The sequence below is a fragment of the Alligator sinensis genome, unplaced genomic scaffold, assembly GCF_000455745.1.
Source record: "Alligator sinensis unplaced genomic scaffold, ASM45574v1 scaffold374_1, whole genome shotgun sequence".
In the NCBI taxonomy this organism is placed as follows: domain Eukaryota; kingdom Metazoa; phylum Chordata; order Crocodylia; family Alligatoridae; genus Alligator; species Alligator sinensis.
In genome coordinates this window covers 1,141,926-1,160,831 of record NW_005842383.1, presented here as the reverse complement: position 1 = coordinate 1,160,831, position 18,906 = coordinate 1,141,926, and the positions used below count along the sequence as shown (strand labels likewise).

At 44.7% G+C, this 18,906-nt stretch overlaps 2 protein-coding genes across 2 annotated transcripts in view; one reads left to right on the top strand and one right to left on the bottom strand.

Moving 5' to 3' along the window:
- Positions 1-11,857, bottom strand: part of GLUD1 (glutamate dehydrogenase 1) — a 68,555-nt gene extending 56,698 nt beyond the window's left edge. Inside the window, exon 1 of the mRNA XM_006029512.3 lies at positions 11,712-11,857. Coding sequence (XP_006029574.3) covers positions 11,712-11,857 — 146 coding nt within the window. The remainder of the gene's footprint in view (positions 1-11,711) is intronic.
- The window catches only part of SHLD2 (shieldin complex subunit 2), a 123,937-nt gene that overhangs the window by 13,284 nt on the left and 91,747 nt on the right, over positions 1-18,906 (top strand). The window contains 3 exon segments of the mRNA XM_006029509.3: positions 2,137-2,184; positions 3,681-3,799; positions 5,967-6,079. The gene's annotated coding sequence lies outside the window, so the exon portion shown is untranslated.

Below are 18,906 nucleotides of genomic sequence, written 5' to 3'. Positions count from 1 at the left end.
TTGACCTTTTCCTGGGTGTCAGTGATCAACTGTCCCACTTGGCTCAGCAGGGGTCCAACGTTACCCTTGCTTCTTTTCCGACTCCCTACATATCTGAAAAAGGACTTTTTGTTATCCTTGATATATGTGTGGTCAGATGGAGCTCAGTTGCAGACTTGCCTTTCCTGATCCGCTCCCTGCAGGTATGGACCAGTGCTGAGTACTCCTCCTTGGTGGTCCTTCCAGCCTCTCTTTTGAGGCGTAGGAGGACGTCAAGTTCCCTGCTGAGCCAAGGAGGTTGCTGTGCCCTTTTGCTACCCTTTTCCGAGTTGGGATAGCCATCCCTTGTGCTGTCAGGATCGCTCCTTTGAGGAGCAACCACTCCTCTCCGCGCTAATTTCATAGACATTAGGGGCTGGAAGGGACCTCGTACGATCAGTGAGTCTAGCCCCCTCTGCCATAAGCAGGAAGTCTGCTGGGGTCAAATGATCCCAGCGAGATAAACATCTAGACACCTTTTGAATGAGTCCAGAGTAGATTCTTGTACTACCTTTGGGGGGAGTCTGTTCCAGACCCTGGGCACACGAACCGTAAAGAATTTTTTTTTTCTTATGTCGAGTCTAAAATTGGCCTTCCAGGAGTTTGGCTGCTAGACCCTTGTTATCCCTTGGGGAGCCCTGGTGAACAACTGTGCTCCCAGGTCCTGATGCACCCCGCTTATATACTTGTAGGCTGCCACCAAGTCCCCCCTGAGCTTTCTCTTCTCCGGGCTGAAGAGTCCCAGGTCCTTCAGCCTCTCCGCAAAAGTCTTGCCCACTTGGCCTTTGATCCTATGGGTGGCTCTCTTTTGGACTCTGTCAAGCATATCTACATCCCTCCTGAAGTGGGGTGCCCAAAAGGATGCAGTACTCCAGCTGCAACCTCCCTAAGGCCGATTAAAGCAGGAAGACAATGTCCCTGGTTTAGCTTGAGGTGAATTGGTGGATGCATGCCAGTTTGGTTTGCTTTGCCAGCTACGACATCATATTGGTGGCTCATATTCATCTAGTGGTCAGTCAAAATCCTCAAGTTTCTTTCAGGCGTGGTGCTAGTGGGCGTAGCACTGCCGAGCCTATAAGAATGCTGCTGGTTCTTCCTCCCAAGGTGGGGCACCCTGTACTTCTCTACGTTGAAGGCCATCAGGTTTTGGTCTGCCCACCTTGCGAATGTGTCCAGGTCAGCCTGTAATCCCAGCCTGTTTTCCAGTGTGACCACTTTCCCCGACAGTTCAGTGTCATCCGCAAACTTTGCCAGCCTGCATCTGATGCCCAAATCCAGATCATTAATGAAGATCTTGAAGAGTACGGGTCCATGTACTGAGCCCTGAGGGATGCCACTGGCCACCTTGCGCCATGCTGATTCTCTCCCATCAACCAGTATTCTTTGGATCCAATCCCGGAGCCAGTTCCCAGCTATCGGACTCCACAGCTTAACCATGAGAACACCATGGGAGACTAAGTCAAAGGCTTTTTTGAAATCCAGATATATGACATCCACCTAGTCTCCCTTGTCTGGGCAGTGCATCACCTGGTCATAGAAGGAGACAAGGATGGTCAGGCAAGACCTACCAGTAATAAAGCCATGTTGGCTCGCATTCAGAAGGTTGCCTTCCTTTAGCCTGTAGCTGATGGATTCCTTGATGATTTTTCCAAGATCTTTTCAGGGATGGACGTCAGACTGATTGGCCTGTAATTCCCTGCAACCTCTTTCCTTCCTTTCTTGGGACCACTCTGGCTCTTTTCCAGTCTTCCGGAACCTCACCGATTTTTTTTGTTTGCAACCATGTTACTAACAGTAGTTGACCTTCAACCCATTCCTGTGAGGTTTGTTTGTTTCCCAATCCATTTTTCTGTAGGAGAAGTGAAGTGAGGTGCCCTAGCAGTGTGCAACCAGCATATTGTGGGTGAGAGCTAGGATTCAAGTGTGAAGCATTGGTTCTAACTAGACCACATTTTTTCTGTCTGTTAAAAAAAAAAAATCACTAAGGGAATTGCTTCTTGTGGATTTTAAACTCTGCTATATATGCACCTATGCACACATGTGTTTCTACTAATGGTTTCTTATCGATTTTAAAATAACAGTAATAATGAAAGATATACTGTGTGTTCTTTCTTTTAGCGTAATATGTGGAGAGCATTAAAAGACTTAACTTGGATGGTTTTAAAGGTAATTTATATTGTGCTTGCCACTAAAAATTTCAGTAAATTTCTTACTAAAATAAGATCTCCCCCATGGAATTTAGATACAGAGGTGTATAGGTAATGCATGAATGTAAGGAACTGCAGCATGGGATATAGCTTGGTTTGTAGATTTATTTTAACTCTTATATGTACTTATAGATTTATTTGAACTCTAATGTATGTGATAGGGTGACATGTTAGTGTATTGAAACCTAATAAAAAAAGGAAAACATTCTAAAATTGGAGAAAGAATACAAAGCTACTTCTGAGACAGTTTCTGCTTTCTAAGTTTAGTGTTAACTTTATATTAGATGAATGTGATGATAAATGTTGTTTGTTTTATGTTATGTTTACTTGAACTGAAGGAGGCAGTGTTTTCAAGCATTTCATTTTAGCAAGTATTTTTGGGCTTATTGGTAAAAATAATATTGCTTTGTTAACAAAATATTAGTTGTAAGTTTATTTAGTTCCACTGTCTGAAAGTGCACAGGAACCTGCCAGGTATACCTTTGTTGCTTTGTTTTTCCTAAAATTATGATTGTCATAGAAGAAAAAGATCCTGATAGTTGTACTAGATTAAAATTAAAGCTAGTCAGAAAAAATTATCATCAAAATTAGTTGATTCAATTAAATAACATTTACTAAAGTTAATTAATTGTGGTGCGTCCTTCCACCTGACTGGCAGAAGCCAAGAGCCAGAAAACCCAGGAAGCCTTACCTCCTTGGATGACCAGGGTAGTCGATTCAAGTGACTGCCTCAGATTTCTGGTTTTCCTGGCCTTCTCTTCCAGAACCAGCCACCAGGCAGACCATCCTGGAGCAGTGTCTATGTATAGAGCTGAATAGAGAATGGTAATGCCTTTTGGGAGACAACTTCTTTTTTTAATAGATTTCTTTCCAAACCAAAATTTAAAAGAACTTGTGAAATCTTGAACTACCCTGAAAACCGGAATTACCATTCTTAACCAAGCTTAAGTTAAAACCTTCATTCACACCACTTCAGACAATTGTTAATAGCTGCTTAGAGTTAGGTATTTGGACTGGAGACTTTCATAGAATATCCAAATGTTACAGGATATTTGGTAGTCTATTTAATGATATTTCTCTAAATCAGCTCCAAACCAGTAAGTAGAAATAAAAGGTTCTAGGAATATGGGGTCATTAAAAATCTCCAATGTTAAATATGCCAATTGACACAAGTGATTAAATTATTATCCAGTCTGAATCAAGGATTTTTGTGGGTAATAGTTTTTATTAGATTAAGTTGGGGATAAAGTTAGACAAGCTTTCAAAAACAAGGCCTTTTTATCGGGTCTCACTGACCATCATGGCTATAATAGCACTCCAGTACTATCCAGTCTGAGTAATTATATTCTTCCTACCTAAGTTCCACCTGTACTTACAATCAGGTAAGTTTTTTTTCTTTATTTCCCCCATAAATGTGTATGCAGTGTTGCTTTATACATTTTTTCCTTTTGCTAGGTGAACTGATTCCTCTGCATGTGTATTAATGAAGAATTGTCCATGTAACAGATGGTGAAACAGGCAGAATATATCCCAGAGATCTGCATTGATAAAACAAATGTGCGTGTGTACTGAAGGTAAGAATTGTCTGTTACTTGTAGAGCATTTTGGATCCTGAAGATCTTAGGGTGAAAAATACAATATTATTATCTTTAATAATTAACCTACTGGATACAAGACAAATATACGTTTTAGGTTTTAGAGGGGTTTGGGATCTATAAAACAAACAGTGTCTGAGTCGAGCAGAATAGTCACAAGAAACATCGAGTAATAATTTGTTTTGAATGCAATGAGAACGTAATCAGAATCACATAAACCTAATATAGAAGCTTTAAGTATTTTAAACACTTCTTCCCAAAAATTTAACCAAAAATACTTCTTGTTACATTTTCTTACATCAGAAGTTTTCAAACTTCTTAAAGTGGAACCCTTTCATATAATTTCTTTTGCCACAGAACCCTTACCACTATCCTGAAGTCTGACATGGAGCCAGGCCGCTCGGCAGTGGCAGTGCAGTGCCTTCCAGCCTACACCGCCATTACCCCCAGTCTATTTGCAGAACCTCTGGTGGCCTGTCACAGGACCCCAGGGCACCCATGGAACATGGTTTGAAAATCACTAGTTTATGTGATGAAATGAGAGAAACTTGCAGTTTTTTACTTTGGGGCTATAATCTGCCTAAAGGAAAAATTGATTTGCTCTGTCACGGCATGGGGTCCAGCAGGATGGCCATGATCTCCCTAAGGCCCCCTTTACTGTGCCAGGTTGACCCAGTGGGCACCCTCGACTCTCGCCCGCCACGTCTTTGACAAAATATATTTGGGAAGCTGCCTTTTACACCCTCTTGGTCATGTCTTGCTAGACACTCGGACCCTGTGGTTTCCCGGACCCCTCGTTGGTCCCACTTTGTGATGGGTGCTTCAGGGGCACCCTAGCCTTATGGGCTATGCGTGGCTCCAACCACCCCTTTACCACGCCCCAAGCCTCGCAGGTGGAATAGACGTTGTTTGGTCTGGGCCTTGTTTATAATCTGGCCCCCTTGTCCTCTTCGGGCCCTGCCTCTTTCGATCTGCGCTGTCTCTGGCGCTAGGGCTCTCCACGGCCCAGTCTCACTCTGTGCCCCCTTCTCTGGGGCTTCTCCACAATGCTGCCCCCCTTCTCTGGGGCTCACAACACCCACACTGGGGCTTCTCCTCAACGTCCCCTCTCTGGGGCTTCTCAACTGACCCCCCTTTCTGGGGCTGGGGTCAGTGCACCCCGACTGCTGCTGTGGGTCCCCTGTGAGGCCTCCTCTAACCCCTAATAGCCTCACCCAAACCACAGGTTTTAAACAGTAAACAAAATGCTAGCCCCTCGGCTATAACATAAACTGAAGCCGCCCGGCTATAACCACGTTACTCAAAACACCCCAGGGATGCTCTGTCTTTTACCCGGCTTGGGGCTGTACTTGCGGTCAGGCCTCTCTGTCATGGCTTTGCTCAGGGAAAGCTCCTTCCTCCCTGGCTGCTGGTAGGGAACTGTCTCTAGCCTCAGCCCCTGGGCTTTATATGGGAGCCAGGCCCTGCCCGTTCTGGTCAGCTGACCTCTGGTTGCCCTGGCAACCAGCAGCTGGGCTCGTCACTCACTGCTAGGGCTCTTCCCCTAGCAGTTTTCTCCCTTCTTAAGCAGTCTTCTCCCTTCTTAGGAGCAGGGTACCTAAGTGTTCTGCGACACTCTGCTAAACAAGAAAAAAATAAGTTATTTACAATATTCATCAGAATGGTGCAGCTGGTTCGCATATGAGCTATGCCTTATAAATTCCAAGAATTAATTTAGTCTCATCTGTAATGCTCTCTGCATACAAGATCACTCTGCTTGGCATTCTTATCACTTAGCGTTCTGACTGTAGTTTTTTTCTTGTTCAGTTTCTTTCTTGGTTCCTCTTTCTTTCCCTGCTCTTATTTTTTACTTATAATCTCATAATTGAATATATATATAAGGTAGTTCTACATGCGATAGTATTTTGCAACTGAAAGTCCAAATACTGTTCATTCCAATGAAAAAACTCTAGATAAGTGAATAGTTAGGATATTATCGAGACTTTTTTTTTCTGTTTGATAAATCTTTCAAATACGATTGTTAATATGTACATTAAAATATTTGCAAACATGTCATAAGGTTACATAGAGATATAGCTGCCTATATTTTTGTAACTCCATATGTGACATTACAAATTGCCAAATGAACTCATTTTTATATTTGCAGATATTTATACATTTCATCTTTAAATTATTGCATGGATTTAGAAGATGCTCAGCCCCTGAGCACGAATGCAGAAAAGGTGGGCTGTGGACAAGATAGACAAAGAAAAATATAAGGTATTAAGGAAAATGCAAATACAGAATGAGGGATCTAGGGGTTTCAGTGGACCACAGACTCAGCATGAGTCAGCAATGTAATGTTGTTGCAAGAAAAGCACATGCAATTTAGGGTTAGATTGACAAGACCCTCGTACTACTTTGCCTGACACTGGTTAGACCTCAGCTGGAGTACTGTGGCCAGCATTCTAAAAAGGTTGTTGGAATGAGGAAGAAGATCGAAAGGCAGGCAATAAAGGGCTAAAGGGTTTGAAATGCAAGCCATATGAAAAAAGAGCTGAAAGAACCTTTCGACTTTTAGTTAGGTAAAAAGAGGTTAAGGAGGCATGTGTTAACATTTTTCAAATAATTGAAGGTCTGCTGTAAAGAAAAAGAAAATTCTGTTCTGTTTTTCTGTAGAGGGCAGGACAAGAGGCATTGGGGTTTAAATTACAGCAAAACAAAATTAGATTAAATCTCAGGGGGAACAATAAAAAGAGAAGACAGTGGAACAAGTTGCCTACAGAGGGTGTGGAATCTTATTTATTTGAGATTTTCAAGAAGAGGTTGGACAGGCAGCTGGGATGGCTGAGAAACAACAGTAAGTCTTGCATCTGTGCCTGGGGCCACGGATGTTTGAATTGATGACCCTCATGGTCCATTTCCTCCCTGGAGATATAATGCACATTCTTTGCTGTAAGTTACATGACTAAATGTGACAGGGCTGTCCTGCTTATTTGGACTCATGGGTCAGCTCCAGATCATGGGGCTTATTGTGGACTGCACAGCCCAACTCCAGTGCTGGGGCTGTGGCTTGTTGGCGCAACTGCCAAATCATCTGTGTTGGAATGGCTCATTCCCCTGTTTCCCCTGCAAACTGTTTTAGTCATCAGCTGTTACCAAGGACCTGACTTTGGTGACAGGTAAGGGGAATTCTAGCAGTGCCAACCTTTACTCCCTAAGTTCTGGAGCCATGCTAATGCAGCAGACTTGGCAGCTGTGCTAAGTCCCACAGGCTAAGTATAACCACTTGTGGGCCTCATGGCCTGTGGACTGCCAGTTGGACATCTTTGAAATATGAAATTGTGCTAGAGTGTGGGATATCAGTTCTTTTTCTGACACAGAAAGTAGCATCTGGCCAAATCATCAGAAGAGGCACGTACATAATTTGGCATATTCGTTCTATAGCTAAGTGGGTGAAATTTGTCTCTCATGAGATATCTGGGTTTTATTCACATGTCTGCCTGAAGTAGTTTTCATAGACATTTGGGCTGGAAGGGACCCCGGAGGATCATCGAGTCTAGCCCCCTGCCCCAGAGGCAGGAAGTCAGCAGGGATCATAGGATCCCAGCAAGATAAGCATCCAAATGTGTCTTGAAGGCATTCAAAGTGGGTGCTTGAACCGCCTCCGGCGGCAGTCTGTTCCAAACCTTGGGGGCTTGGACAGTAAAGAAGTTCTTTCTTATGTCCAGCCTGAATCGGTCGCGGCGGAGTTTGTGACTGTTCAATCTTGCCATCCCTTGGGGCGCTCTGGTGAACAGACGTTCCCCCAGATCTTGATGAGCACCCCTGATAAACTTATAGGTGGCCACCAGATCACCCCTGAGCCTGTGCTTTTCCAGGCTGAAGAGCCCCATGGCTTTCAGCCTCTCATCATAAGGTCTGTTTTCGTGACCTCTGATCATGTGTGTGGCTCTCCTCTGCACCCTCTCAAGCTTCTCCACATCCTTTTTGAATTGTGCTGCCCAAAACTGGATGCAGTACTCCAGCTGCAGCCTCACCAAGGCCAAGTACAACAGAAGAATGACGTCCCAGGATTTGCTTGAGAAGCATCTATGGATGCAAGCCAGCATTTTGCTCACTTTACTAGCTGCAGCATCATATTGAAGGCTCATGTTCATCTTGTGGTCAATCATGACCCCCAAGTCCCTTTCATCTGTAGTACTAACCAGCGTAGCACTGCTGAGCCTATAAGGATGCTGAAGGTTTTTCCTCCCAAGGTGGAGAACCTTGCATTTTTCAGTGTTAAACACCATCAGGTTCTCACCTGCCCATTTCATGAGCCTGTCAAGATCTGCCTGATTGCCCTCTTGTCCTCAGGTGTGGATGCTTTATCTCAGAGTTTGGTGCCATCAGCAAACTTGGCCAGTCTGCTTCTGACACCAATGTCCACATAGTTGATGAAAATGTTAAATAGTATAGGCCCTAGGACAGAGCCTTGAGGGACCCCACTGATGACTGCGCACCAAGACAATTGACTTCTGTGAACCACCACCCTCTGGGTCCTACGGAGCCAATTCCCCAGCCAGCGGATCGTGGTGAGGTTGAGGCCACAGTTAGTCAGTTTAGCCAAGAGGTGATCATGGGATACCAGATCAAAGGCTTTTTTAAAGTCAAGATATACAACGTCAATCTCTTCCCCCTTGTCCAGGTGATAGGTCACCTGGTCATAAAAGGAAATGAGATTGGTTCAGCAAGACCTACCCGCAATAAACCTATGCTGGGTATCCCTCAGCATATTGCCTTCAGCTAGTCTGTTAAGGATGGCTTCTTTCATAATCTTTTCCAAGACCTTCCCCAGAATAGAGGTCAGGCTGATGGGCCTGTAGTTTACCGGATCTACTTTCCTCCTTTTCTTTAAGATAGGCACGACATTGGCCCTCCTCCAGTCTTTGGGCACTTCACAAGAGTGCCAAGAGCTCTCAAAGATCTGTGCCAGGAGCTGAGCTATGATGCTTGCCAGCTCCTTGAATACCCTTGGGTGTAACCCATCAGGGCTGGCTGACTTGAAGGTATCCAGCCTATCAAGGTGTTTCTTCATGAGGTTAGCTTCGATGGAGGGCAAAGAATGTCCCTCACCTGGACCTCCCTGAGCTATAGTGGGCAGGGCCTTCCCATGGGACTGGTGAAAAACTGATGCAAAGTACCCATTTAGCAAGTTTGCTTTTTCCTGGGCATCAGTTGTCAGTTGCCCCATCTGGTTTAGCAGGGGTCCAATGTTGCCCTTCCTTTTCCTCCAGCTCCCCAAAAAGGACTTTTTATTGTCCTTGATATTTGTAGCTACATGGAATTCCATCGCAACCTTGGCTTTCCTGGTTTGCTCTCTGCAGGTCCGGACCAGAACAGAGTATTCTTCCTTGGTGGTGGTTCCAGTCCTCCATCCTTTGTAGGTCTTCCTTTTAAGATGTAGGAGGTCCGCCAGTTCCCTGGAGACCCAAGGGGGCTGCTGTGCCCTTTTGCTGCCTTTCCTTCAAGACGGGGTGGACTTTGCTTGCGCATCCATGATTGCTCCCTTGAGGAGCAACTGCTCGTCATGAACTCCCCTCTCCTTTGGGTTGTGGCCCTTTAGGGCCTCTCTGACAAGCCTCCTTAGCTTGTCAAAGTCAGCTTTCCTGAAGTCGAGGACTTCTGTATTACTGACTGACTTGCCAGCTACGGCAGATGGTGAAGGTAACCCAGCTTCCCTTTTATCGTTAGGTCGTCCTCAGTTGCCAGTACGAGGTCGAGCAGCGGTTTACCTCTCGTCAGCCCGTAGACTTCCTGTGTCAGATAGAGGTCATCCATGCATGAGAGAAAGCTTTGCAACTGCTTGAATTTGGCTGAGCGCTCCTCCCACGAGGTGTCTGGGTAGTTAGTCTCCCATGACAACCATACACCAGGAGTGTGCAGCCTCAGCCAATTCCCTGGTGAACTCCAGGTCAAAGTCTTGACCCTAGGTAGGGGGTCTGTAGTAGACTCCCACCATAGTATTCCCCGTGCCATGTTCCCCACGGATTTTTAACCCAGAGGGTCTCAAAGTCGTCCACCGTGGGTGCCAATGTCGGCTTGCAGGGACGCGTAGCTTTCCTTGACAGAGAGAGCTATGCCCTCGTCCCTTTTGTCCACTCAGTCCCTCCTGTACAGGGTATAGTTGTCTATACCTGTGGCCCAGTCATGGGTGGAGGCCCACCAGGTCTCTGCTATCCCTATGACATAGTTATTTGCGTTTAGCAGGAGAACAAGTTCCTCCTGTTTATTCCTCAAGCTCCTGGCATTTGTGTATAGGCACCCAAGTGTCCCCTTGGGGGCCCTTGCCTTGCCTACATTTTGTTCTGGGGCTGGGGTGGGATCCCTTAAGTGCCTTGGCCTGCTGACTTTGCAAGGGTTGCTCAGCGGGCCAGCAGTGGCAGGAGTCCCCCCATCCCCCGGCGGGCTTAGTTTAAAGCCCGGTAAAAGTTGTGCAACTTCTTGATTATCTTATTTGTTAGGTATCTCCCTCAGGAATGGGCATTAAATTACTGAAGACTTTTCACAGGAGTCGCTTATGTTCCTCTGATTTATAATCTGATGTGTGTTTCCCTAGATTATAAGGTATTTTATGATCAAGGTCCCATTTTCTCTCTTTCTTTCCTACTTCCCTTCACGATACAACTTTTCACTATTTATCCAGATAGGTACTAAATTGATAGAGCTTCATCTAGGTACAATGCCCTGCCCACATAAAATAGCCTGTAAATTGTGGCCGTAAATGATAGCCTCAAGATACTACATATACAATAAATGTTTCATCTAACAGTGCTTTTAAGCATCTCTAGAAATAGGTATTCCTGAGTCTTACACATTGAAATTCCCAGCCTTAAGAATACATTAAAATAGAATTTTACATACAATTTTAGTTCTGTTTTTTCTTTTCTCACTGTTTTCAGTGCAGTATGTTGTGCCATATGGAGCCTATCTGCTCAGGGAAAGTAGAAAGTATACTGTCATAAATCAACAAAAACACTGTAGAGTATTTTGCCAGCTTTTTTTTAAAAAAGCTAAGATCATGGGATCACAGGAAAGTAAGGCTGGAAGGGACCTCAGAAGGTAATTACTAAACCATCCCAGCTAAGGGTCTGTCTAGTCTGCTCTTGAAAATTTCCAAAGATGGAAATTCCGTAGGCTCTCTAGGTAGTTTATTCCAATGCTTGACCACAGTCATAGTCTAAAGTTCCTCCTAATATCCACCCTTGGTTTTCTCTGCTGTGGTTTGAGGCTGTTGCTCCTATTCCTGTTCCTTGCAGCCTCGGAGAAAAACCCATTCCCATCCTTTCCGTAATCATCCTTCAGGTATCTAAAGACTGTTAGCAAGTATCAGTGTATCAAAGACACGTTGAAGTAGTCTGGTTTTGTAATACTACACTTACTCAAATATAAGATGAGGGGTCTCTCCTCCCCCTCCCCTCCCCCAGTCAGAACGGGGGGGGGGGTGGAAGTCCCTCATCTTACATTCACGTAGAAGAAAACCTCATTAAATACATTGCCTATCTTTGAACTGCACTAAAAGCAGCCTGTGCTCAGTAACAGAAACCATCTATGAAGTTGATTAAATGCAACCAACAGTGAGCATGGCTATAAAGTACATGGCTCATGTGGGGCAAACATGCTGATTTTTTAAAATATATTTATTTCTATATGTATCTACCTATGCCTCTACTAACCTGTCTTGTGACTGCTGTGGTTCACCTGACAGTCCAAAACACATCTTTTACAGTTGCACCATTTTCATTCCCATTACAAAACTGCACCCGCATGCCCGCTTGCCCACCACCATCACTATTAACAATCACCATTGTGCAAAGGACTTACCTCAGTGCCCTCTCAACTCCCCTACCCCTTTCCCCAGTTGTTTCACTTGTCATTGTATTTGTTGTCGCCATTGTCATTGCTCTCTTTGAGGGAACTTCCTCTGATCAGTCTATACCAGTTCCCTTTCTTCTGTATGATATCCACCATCTCTTCCTTGTCATCTTCTACTGTCTTCCTGTAGTGCCAGTACATCTCGCTCAGTCACATTTTGATGCAGGCCTTAACTGAAGGACTTGTGTGTCTGTTCATGAACAAGTTCCTGGTTTTCCACAGGGTGTTCCTGATGGGAACCTACTACAAGGATAGGTTGGTGCATTCCATCTGAATAATAACTGTATCTATCAATAACTTAATCATTAACATACTGTATTATCTGAATTGAAGCTTACTTCAAATTTTAAAATGACTCCACAATAATTAGAGTCCATAGGTGGAAAATTATAACAAATTGTCCATTAATAGAATCTAATTAGGAGCAGGTTGTCTTTTCATCTTCGTCTCCCTTCCTCCCTGCCTCCTACCACTGTGGCAACGAAAACAGTTGTGGGCGGGTGAGGGAACAGATCTTCACCCCTTGTTGTCCCCCCCCATGCCTGTTCCTGTACCCCACCATGCACCCTCCTCTGTGCCTGTGTATACCTCCCCTGCCCACCTCCTCTGCAGCCTGCCTCCTGGTCCCCCATGCCTTCCCCCACTGCTTACATTCTGCTGCAGCTCTGCTTCTCTGGAGCAGTCAGCAGCAGTCTGGCCCCAGCCAGGCCAGAGAGAAGTGGTAGCATGAATGCCACGTGTCCCCAGTGGCTGGGGGGGCATGACGAGCTCCCGCAGATGGTGGTGGTGAGAGCGTGGTGGCAGCAAGCAGGGAGCTCCAGCAGGCGGCCACAACACTGTTAGCGGGGGTGGCGAGCGCCGACCAGTGGTTGGCGACCACCCGCAGACACTACTGGCAGCAGCGGCCAGTGGCAGTCATGGACTGCCTGCAGATGCTGCTGGCAGTGTCAACGGCGAGGGGGGGGTGGCGAGTGTTGGTGGTGCTTTTCTGCAGGGAGTGCACTGCCACACTCGGGGTGCACGTGTACCTGCATGCACCCCCTATGCATCGCTAATGAGTGACAGTTCCCAGTCAGGTTGAGTTGGGACTGGAACTACAGCAGAAGTTTTGGGGGAGGCAAGGGGGAAAGGCAGGCAAAGGGAGAGCAGGCTAGGGGTGGGGGGAAGGCTGTAGTTTCCCCCTCCACACACCCTGTGGTTTCTCTTGTACTCCCTCCAGCTGCATGTCCCCTTCCCTGCCAAATGAGCCAGTATGGCCCACAGCAGGTGGTGGCCCAGTTCTGTCTTTAGCTAAGCAAGAGCTGAGCCAAACTTATAGTTGAGCTACTACCTGTCCCCAGGCTGTTACTCAAATCCAAGACAAGGCTTTTTTTTCTCTTTATACTGATGGGGGGTGCAGAGAAATCTCATCTTGGATTCAAGTAAATGGAGTAAATTTGATAGGAAGCTTTCTAGTGAAAGCAGTAGTGAAGGGTTGTCCCTGGCTTCTATATCATGCCATCAATTCAAGAAATTCCCCTTTAAATCGGTGGAAAGGTGTGCTTGTAAACTAGTGGCGTTCTGCAACTGATCTTTCAAAATATTTCATCAAAAAGTGTAGATCAGATTTAGATTTATACTGAATTAAACAAATTTCAACTGATTACAAAGTCTGCCAAGGTTTACTTGACCCTGTAACTCCTCCTTTAAAGGAATGATTTTTTTTTTTTTGTTTCTACACATGGAAAATAAAATACATATATCTGAGTTTTGTGTTTCCAGTTAAATTTGTTTCTTCTTATTTGCCATGAATAGTGAGTATGAAGAAGAAAAGTTGTTTGTGTTAATGTATTTTTGATACTGTGTAAGTGACAGTTTTGAAATGCAAGGAAATGCCTTATTTTTAGCATTATGAGCTAAAATTGTATACTAGGCATTTGGTTCACCACCTTTAAAACAGGATACCAGTCTTACTTTACATTTTTATAAAGTTAGATACTATGTTGCATGGGCCAAGTACTAGATTCCAGTAATTGCTTTATGTGTCAAGAAAATTTTGATTGCAGTGTGAAGCTGTGATGCTTGTGTTTGTCACCCTTGAAAAGCCTTCTATCTCCCTCTATTTACGCTGTTGCTGTGCAGGATGACTGAGACTGCCAGCTGCTTATTTCAGGTCTGTGATTTTAAAAGCTCTTCATGTACATACAAACTCATGACCTCATCTCTTCTTTGGGCAGTCTGAGGAGATCCAAAACCTGTACTCTATAATGTTCCTAGGTACACTGTTGCTTCTAGCATGTTGCTAATTACCTTTGCAGAATAATGTAATTGAAAAATAGTAAAACATTACAAAGCAATGCATTGGTTCATCCTGCATGTGCAAATCCTTTGGAAGTTGATGAGAGTTTTCCCTTTGGCTTCAGTGGGCTTTGGATAAGACCATATCCAAAGACAGGGTGTAGTAGGGACTTGCTTAGCTCAAACAGTCCTTAAAACTTCACCCAATTCTGTGTTTTCCTGGGCACACTTGCCTCTCAGGAACCACCACTGACCTATATCCATACTTGCTAACATCTCAGTCTGTCTCTGACTCAGTTTCCTGATGTGGTGGTGCTGTTGCTTCTAGTCTTGCCTCTCTTACTCTCTCCTGTGGACCCTTAGCTTCCTGGGGCTAGTCAATTTCCTATATCAGCTGTTCCAGTCCTCTGGGCAGACCTGTAATCAGGCTTCACTGCCCACAGCTGGGCTGTCGTTCCTGCAAGCTTGCAAACTGTAGGCTACTGCAAGTCTCTGCCAGCCAACCTGCTACAGTCACTCTTTTAATTCCCTGTCTCTCCTTGTATATCTCCCTGGAAGCCCTCTTAACTTCCTGTGGCCAGCCAATTATTCCTGTCTGTTGGCCCAGTCCTGTGGGAAGACATGCAATCAGGCTTCACTGCCCTAAGCTGGGCAGAGTCCCGGCAGGCTTGCAGGTTCCTACAGCCTGATGTGTGCAGCCTGCTGTAAGCCTCTGCCAGCCAGCCTGCCACACAGGGCAGCATAAAGAGACTTACTTTTGCCTGTTCCAGTAACTAAGCAAACTGCTCTTGGCATATTGGTAAAGCAAGAAAACCAGAGCAATTCTTGATCATCATAAAATATAATGTTTGGCTTTAGATTTACTGTTTTCCTTTTCTTACCTAATTCCTAGGTTAAAAAAAAAAGAGGAGGATGTCTGAATATACTATAATGGAAATACAAAGAGCAATTGGAGAAGTTCTTTAGCCACCTATGTTCGTTCCTGGAGCTAAAATTGTGAAATGCAATATTTTATATAAAACTGTTCATTTTGGTCACCACAGCAATCTAGAACAGGGCTCCCCAGCTCATGGGTGGGTTAAGTTGTGGCCCTCAGTCTCCTGTCTGGCCATGACACCCCTTATTGCTCTGGCTGCAACAGTAGCCAGAGGCTCTGGGTTCCTCCTCTGGCTTCTGTTGTTGTGCACCCATCCCAGGGAGCAATGTGACATGGTGTGGGGTGCTCAGGTTTTGAGGCTAGAGCCACATGGCATGCAGTGTAGCTGTGGTTGAGGGGAGTATTCACATGGGGGGAGTCATTGCAGTGGGGGGAGGCGGGAGGCAGTGCCCATGTGTGTGTGCACTGTGGCAGTGGGGATGCAGCTGTGTGGTGTAATGGGGAGGCATCTATGTGGCAATGTAGTCTGTGACCCCTACTAGTATGGCCTGTGGGGCATGTAGCCTGTTACTGGGCATGGAACCCCTGACTGCTTAGAACAGGGGTTTTCAACCTTTTAAAGTCTAAGTACCCCCAGCAACTGAACACCAGGGTCAGGGGAGGTGGAGCACACAGCTGAACGCCAAGCGGGGGTGGGGGCAAGGGTAGTACATGGCCAGACGTGGAGCCAGGGAGGTGGGAACAGAGTGTCACTGCCTCTCAGGAGTCGGGTAGGGGAAGCTTATTGGGCTGGGGTGAGGGCAGCGGTGCCCCTCTGCAGGGCGGGGAAGCTCACCAGGCTGGTATGTGGTGGCTGCCGCGTGTGAGCTTCCCTGCCCTGTAGAGGGGTGCCACCGCCCTCGCCCTGCCCCAGCCCTGCTCCTGGGAGGTGGTGATGCTCCATCCCCACCCACCTGCATGTTCCCCCTAGGACTGGTCCAAGTACCCCCAGGGGTACGCGTACCCCTGGTTGACATCCCCTGGCTTACAAGTTGGACAGCTGTGAACAAAAAGGTTCCATGGTTAGAAAATAATGTCATTAGGAGAAACTGTGAAATATATTTGAAAATAACATTCTAAAGTAAATTTTATATTTTCTGAGTCTTGCTGTCAACAGCTGTATTGTTGAAAAATGGTATTTGAGATGCTAGCAGCATGGGAGCACAGTGTCAGAGATTGCAAACCAGTTTCCTCCAGATTTAATAATGAATTAACAATCTGAAAATCTTGTTTATGGAAACAGAGTACCTTTTGTTTAAATATTAAACATTAATGGCCTTACAATAATAAACTCATGGGTAACCATCATCTGCCCTGTTGGTTTGTTTTTTTTTAATTGCTGTTAACAAAATCTGCTTTTTTTTTACATTTAAAAGGGTTGGGTATTGAATTCTGTGTTAAACATTCAAAATCTTTATAATTAGAGAAGGGTCTGCAAGTTTTAGTCTTCTGTGGGGTATGCTCTGGTTGTCACTTCCTGATTCTAAAAAAATTAAAATATATCTTTGAACATCACTCTTGCTGATTGGTAATTAACATCATAATGGCCAAGAATAAATTCACTCTGATCACAGAGGACTTCAAAAGTACTCAATATAACACAGTTTAAAAATGTAATTGTATCTGTGACAGGAGTCAAACTCAAAGCCAGATCACAAGTTGGCCTGCCCACCTGCCTAAAGCAGTCTATCCAGACTCACCTGCCATGACTTGAGTGTTAACAATATATTAAGCAGGAGGCAGCCCATTCACTACCCTGATGCCAGGGGGCGCTATCGATGGCTCTGTATCACCTCTACACCATGGCCCATGCCTCGCAGATGTCATCTAAGCTCTTAACGACTCTTGCCCCACACTGGGCCTCATTACACTCTAGCCTGGACCCCAACTAGATCCCTCCTAATCAGGCAACCTCAATCCCTGATATCACTCAGGACAGGCAGCTCCCTAGGCCTTCGTTCCTCTCAGTTGTGGCTCCCCTCTGGGACCTTTGGCCACATGAGCACTGGCCTACCTCCAGGCCAGTCAGAACCTCAGGACCTCTGGCTCTGGGTGTCTCTCACAGTGGTTACTCTAGTCCTTTTGACCATCCTGGTCCTGGTCTCAGCGTTTACCAGTTAAGGGGTTTGTCTAGACTCTTGTGTTGCTTGCTCACTCTCTCTTGCATGGGTCCGCCTTCTCAGGCCCTACTACGGGGTTACCCACCCGGTTGTGGGGGCTTGGGTTAAGGCACCCCTACCTGCCTTTCACCAGGGAGGTGAGCAGTCCTGGTATTTGAGGGGGGCTGCCATGCCACCGGCAGTCCCACCAGGCCTTCCTTCCCCAGCAGGGTGCAGTTTTAGGTCATGCCCAGGACCAGGAGCTTCCAAGCCATCCCCCTAGCTCCTGCCCTTACCTCCAGGATGTTCCACTCCACAAGGGAGTCGGATGGTGTTGCTCATTTGGCTGCAGCTAACTGCTGTCTTTGCCTGGCTGACCTTTGTTTGAAAATGGCCTCCTTAATCAGGCACCTGTCGCCTGCCTGCTCCAGCCCTTAAAGTAAAAATAAAATTAAAAGGGCTTCTGTCATCCTGTTAGTTCAGAGTACACTATGCTCAAATAAAGCAGTTTGATTTATGTAATAGTGGATTATAGTCCACATTCTGTTACCTCTTAGATCTTTGCAAACTCACTGATTCCAGCATGATTTCACAGATGTAATGTTTGGTAGCTCCATTGGCACCACTGATTCCGAGTGCTTAGTTGTGTACATTTCTATAAGTATCAAAGTTATTGAAAAATTATGTTATTTCTTATTTGCTTTTTTGGATTATTCATTGGACTTTAATCCTGCAAATGCTGATCACTTCCAACCTAACTACTCTGCCCCTTTCTTGAAAATTAAGTGGATTAATCATGTGTTTAAAATTAGTCACACATTGAAATGGTTGCAGGCTGAACCCTAAATTTATCATGATTAGAAATCACTGCAGTTGATCTAGTCTGCTCTGAGATGGAGTGATACACATGTGTCATGTGATTCATTGAGTCAGTTACTAGAACAATAGTGAAATATTCAGAAAACCTTGGTTTGAATTCTTTTGTGTTGTCTGCCAGTTAGTTAAAATAAACAGGAGAACGCTTATTAAGGAAAGATTACTTGAGTAATCTGAAAAAAATTACACTTTTGTATACAAAAAAGAAGTTAAATTTCCTTTGTAATATCTGTGGTGCACATCTACCTCATGCTTATCATATAGTTTAGTATTGTGGCAGTTGTACACATATTTTTTATGCAGAAATCTGACTTTTATTATTAGTTTCAATTTACTCTTTTTTGTGATGTGGCTAACAGTGAAGGTTGTTTTTTACAGTCAAAGTCAAGAAAATTAATGAGCCCGTTAACTGAAAGAAAAATATTACCTTATTTGGCACAGCTTTGTGTTGTCGTTGCCTTTTTTCAAGGAATTTGGATCTTAAAGTTACAGAATCATGAGGGAAAATCTGGGTATGGTTTATATTTTTAAATAGAATACACAGAAAATTAAAATTGTGAGTTTAAGGAATAAGAATTTGATTCTGCAATGAGATACAGAGGAAGAGATGGTATGACTTACAAATAGATTATCTAAAATGGACAAATATTTGAGACCTGGTGTTAATGTTAATTTAGCATTATTTTATTTCTATTCTTATTGGAATAATGAAAATATTTTGTACTGAAATGGGTTAGCATCTGTGGGCCTCACAAGAGAGTGGAAGTATTTGCCTGAGAAAGCATAGGTGCCTTGTGTAGCAGGGAGCTTTGAGTATAGACACAACATGGCTGAAGATAAAAATAACAATAGATAAATGAGCTAAACAGAAAAGGTTTGTAACTATGATGTGAAAAATAAAAGAATATATTCTGAGGAAGGATAACCCAGTGATTAAGATGATATCCTGGGCTTTTAAGAGATTTGCTCTGTCGCAGAGCACTGAGGTGCCCTGCTCCTAAAGAGGGGAAACTGCTAGGGAA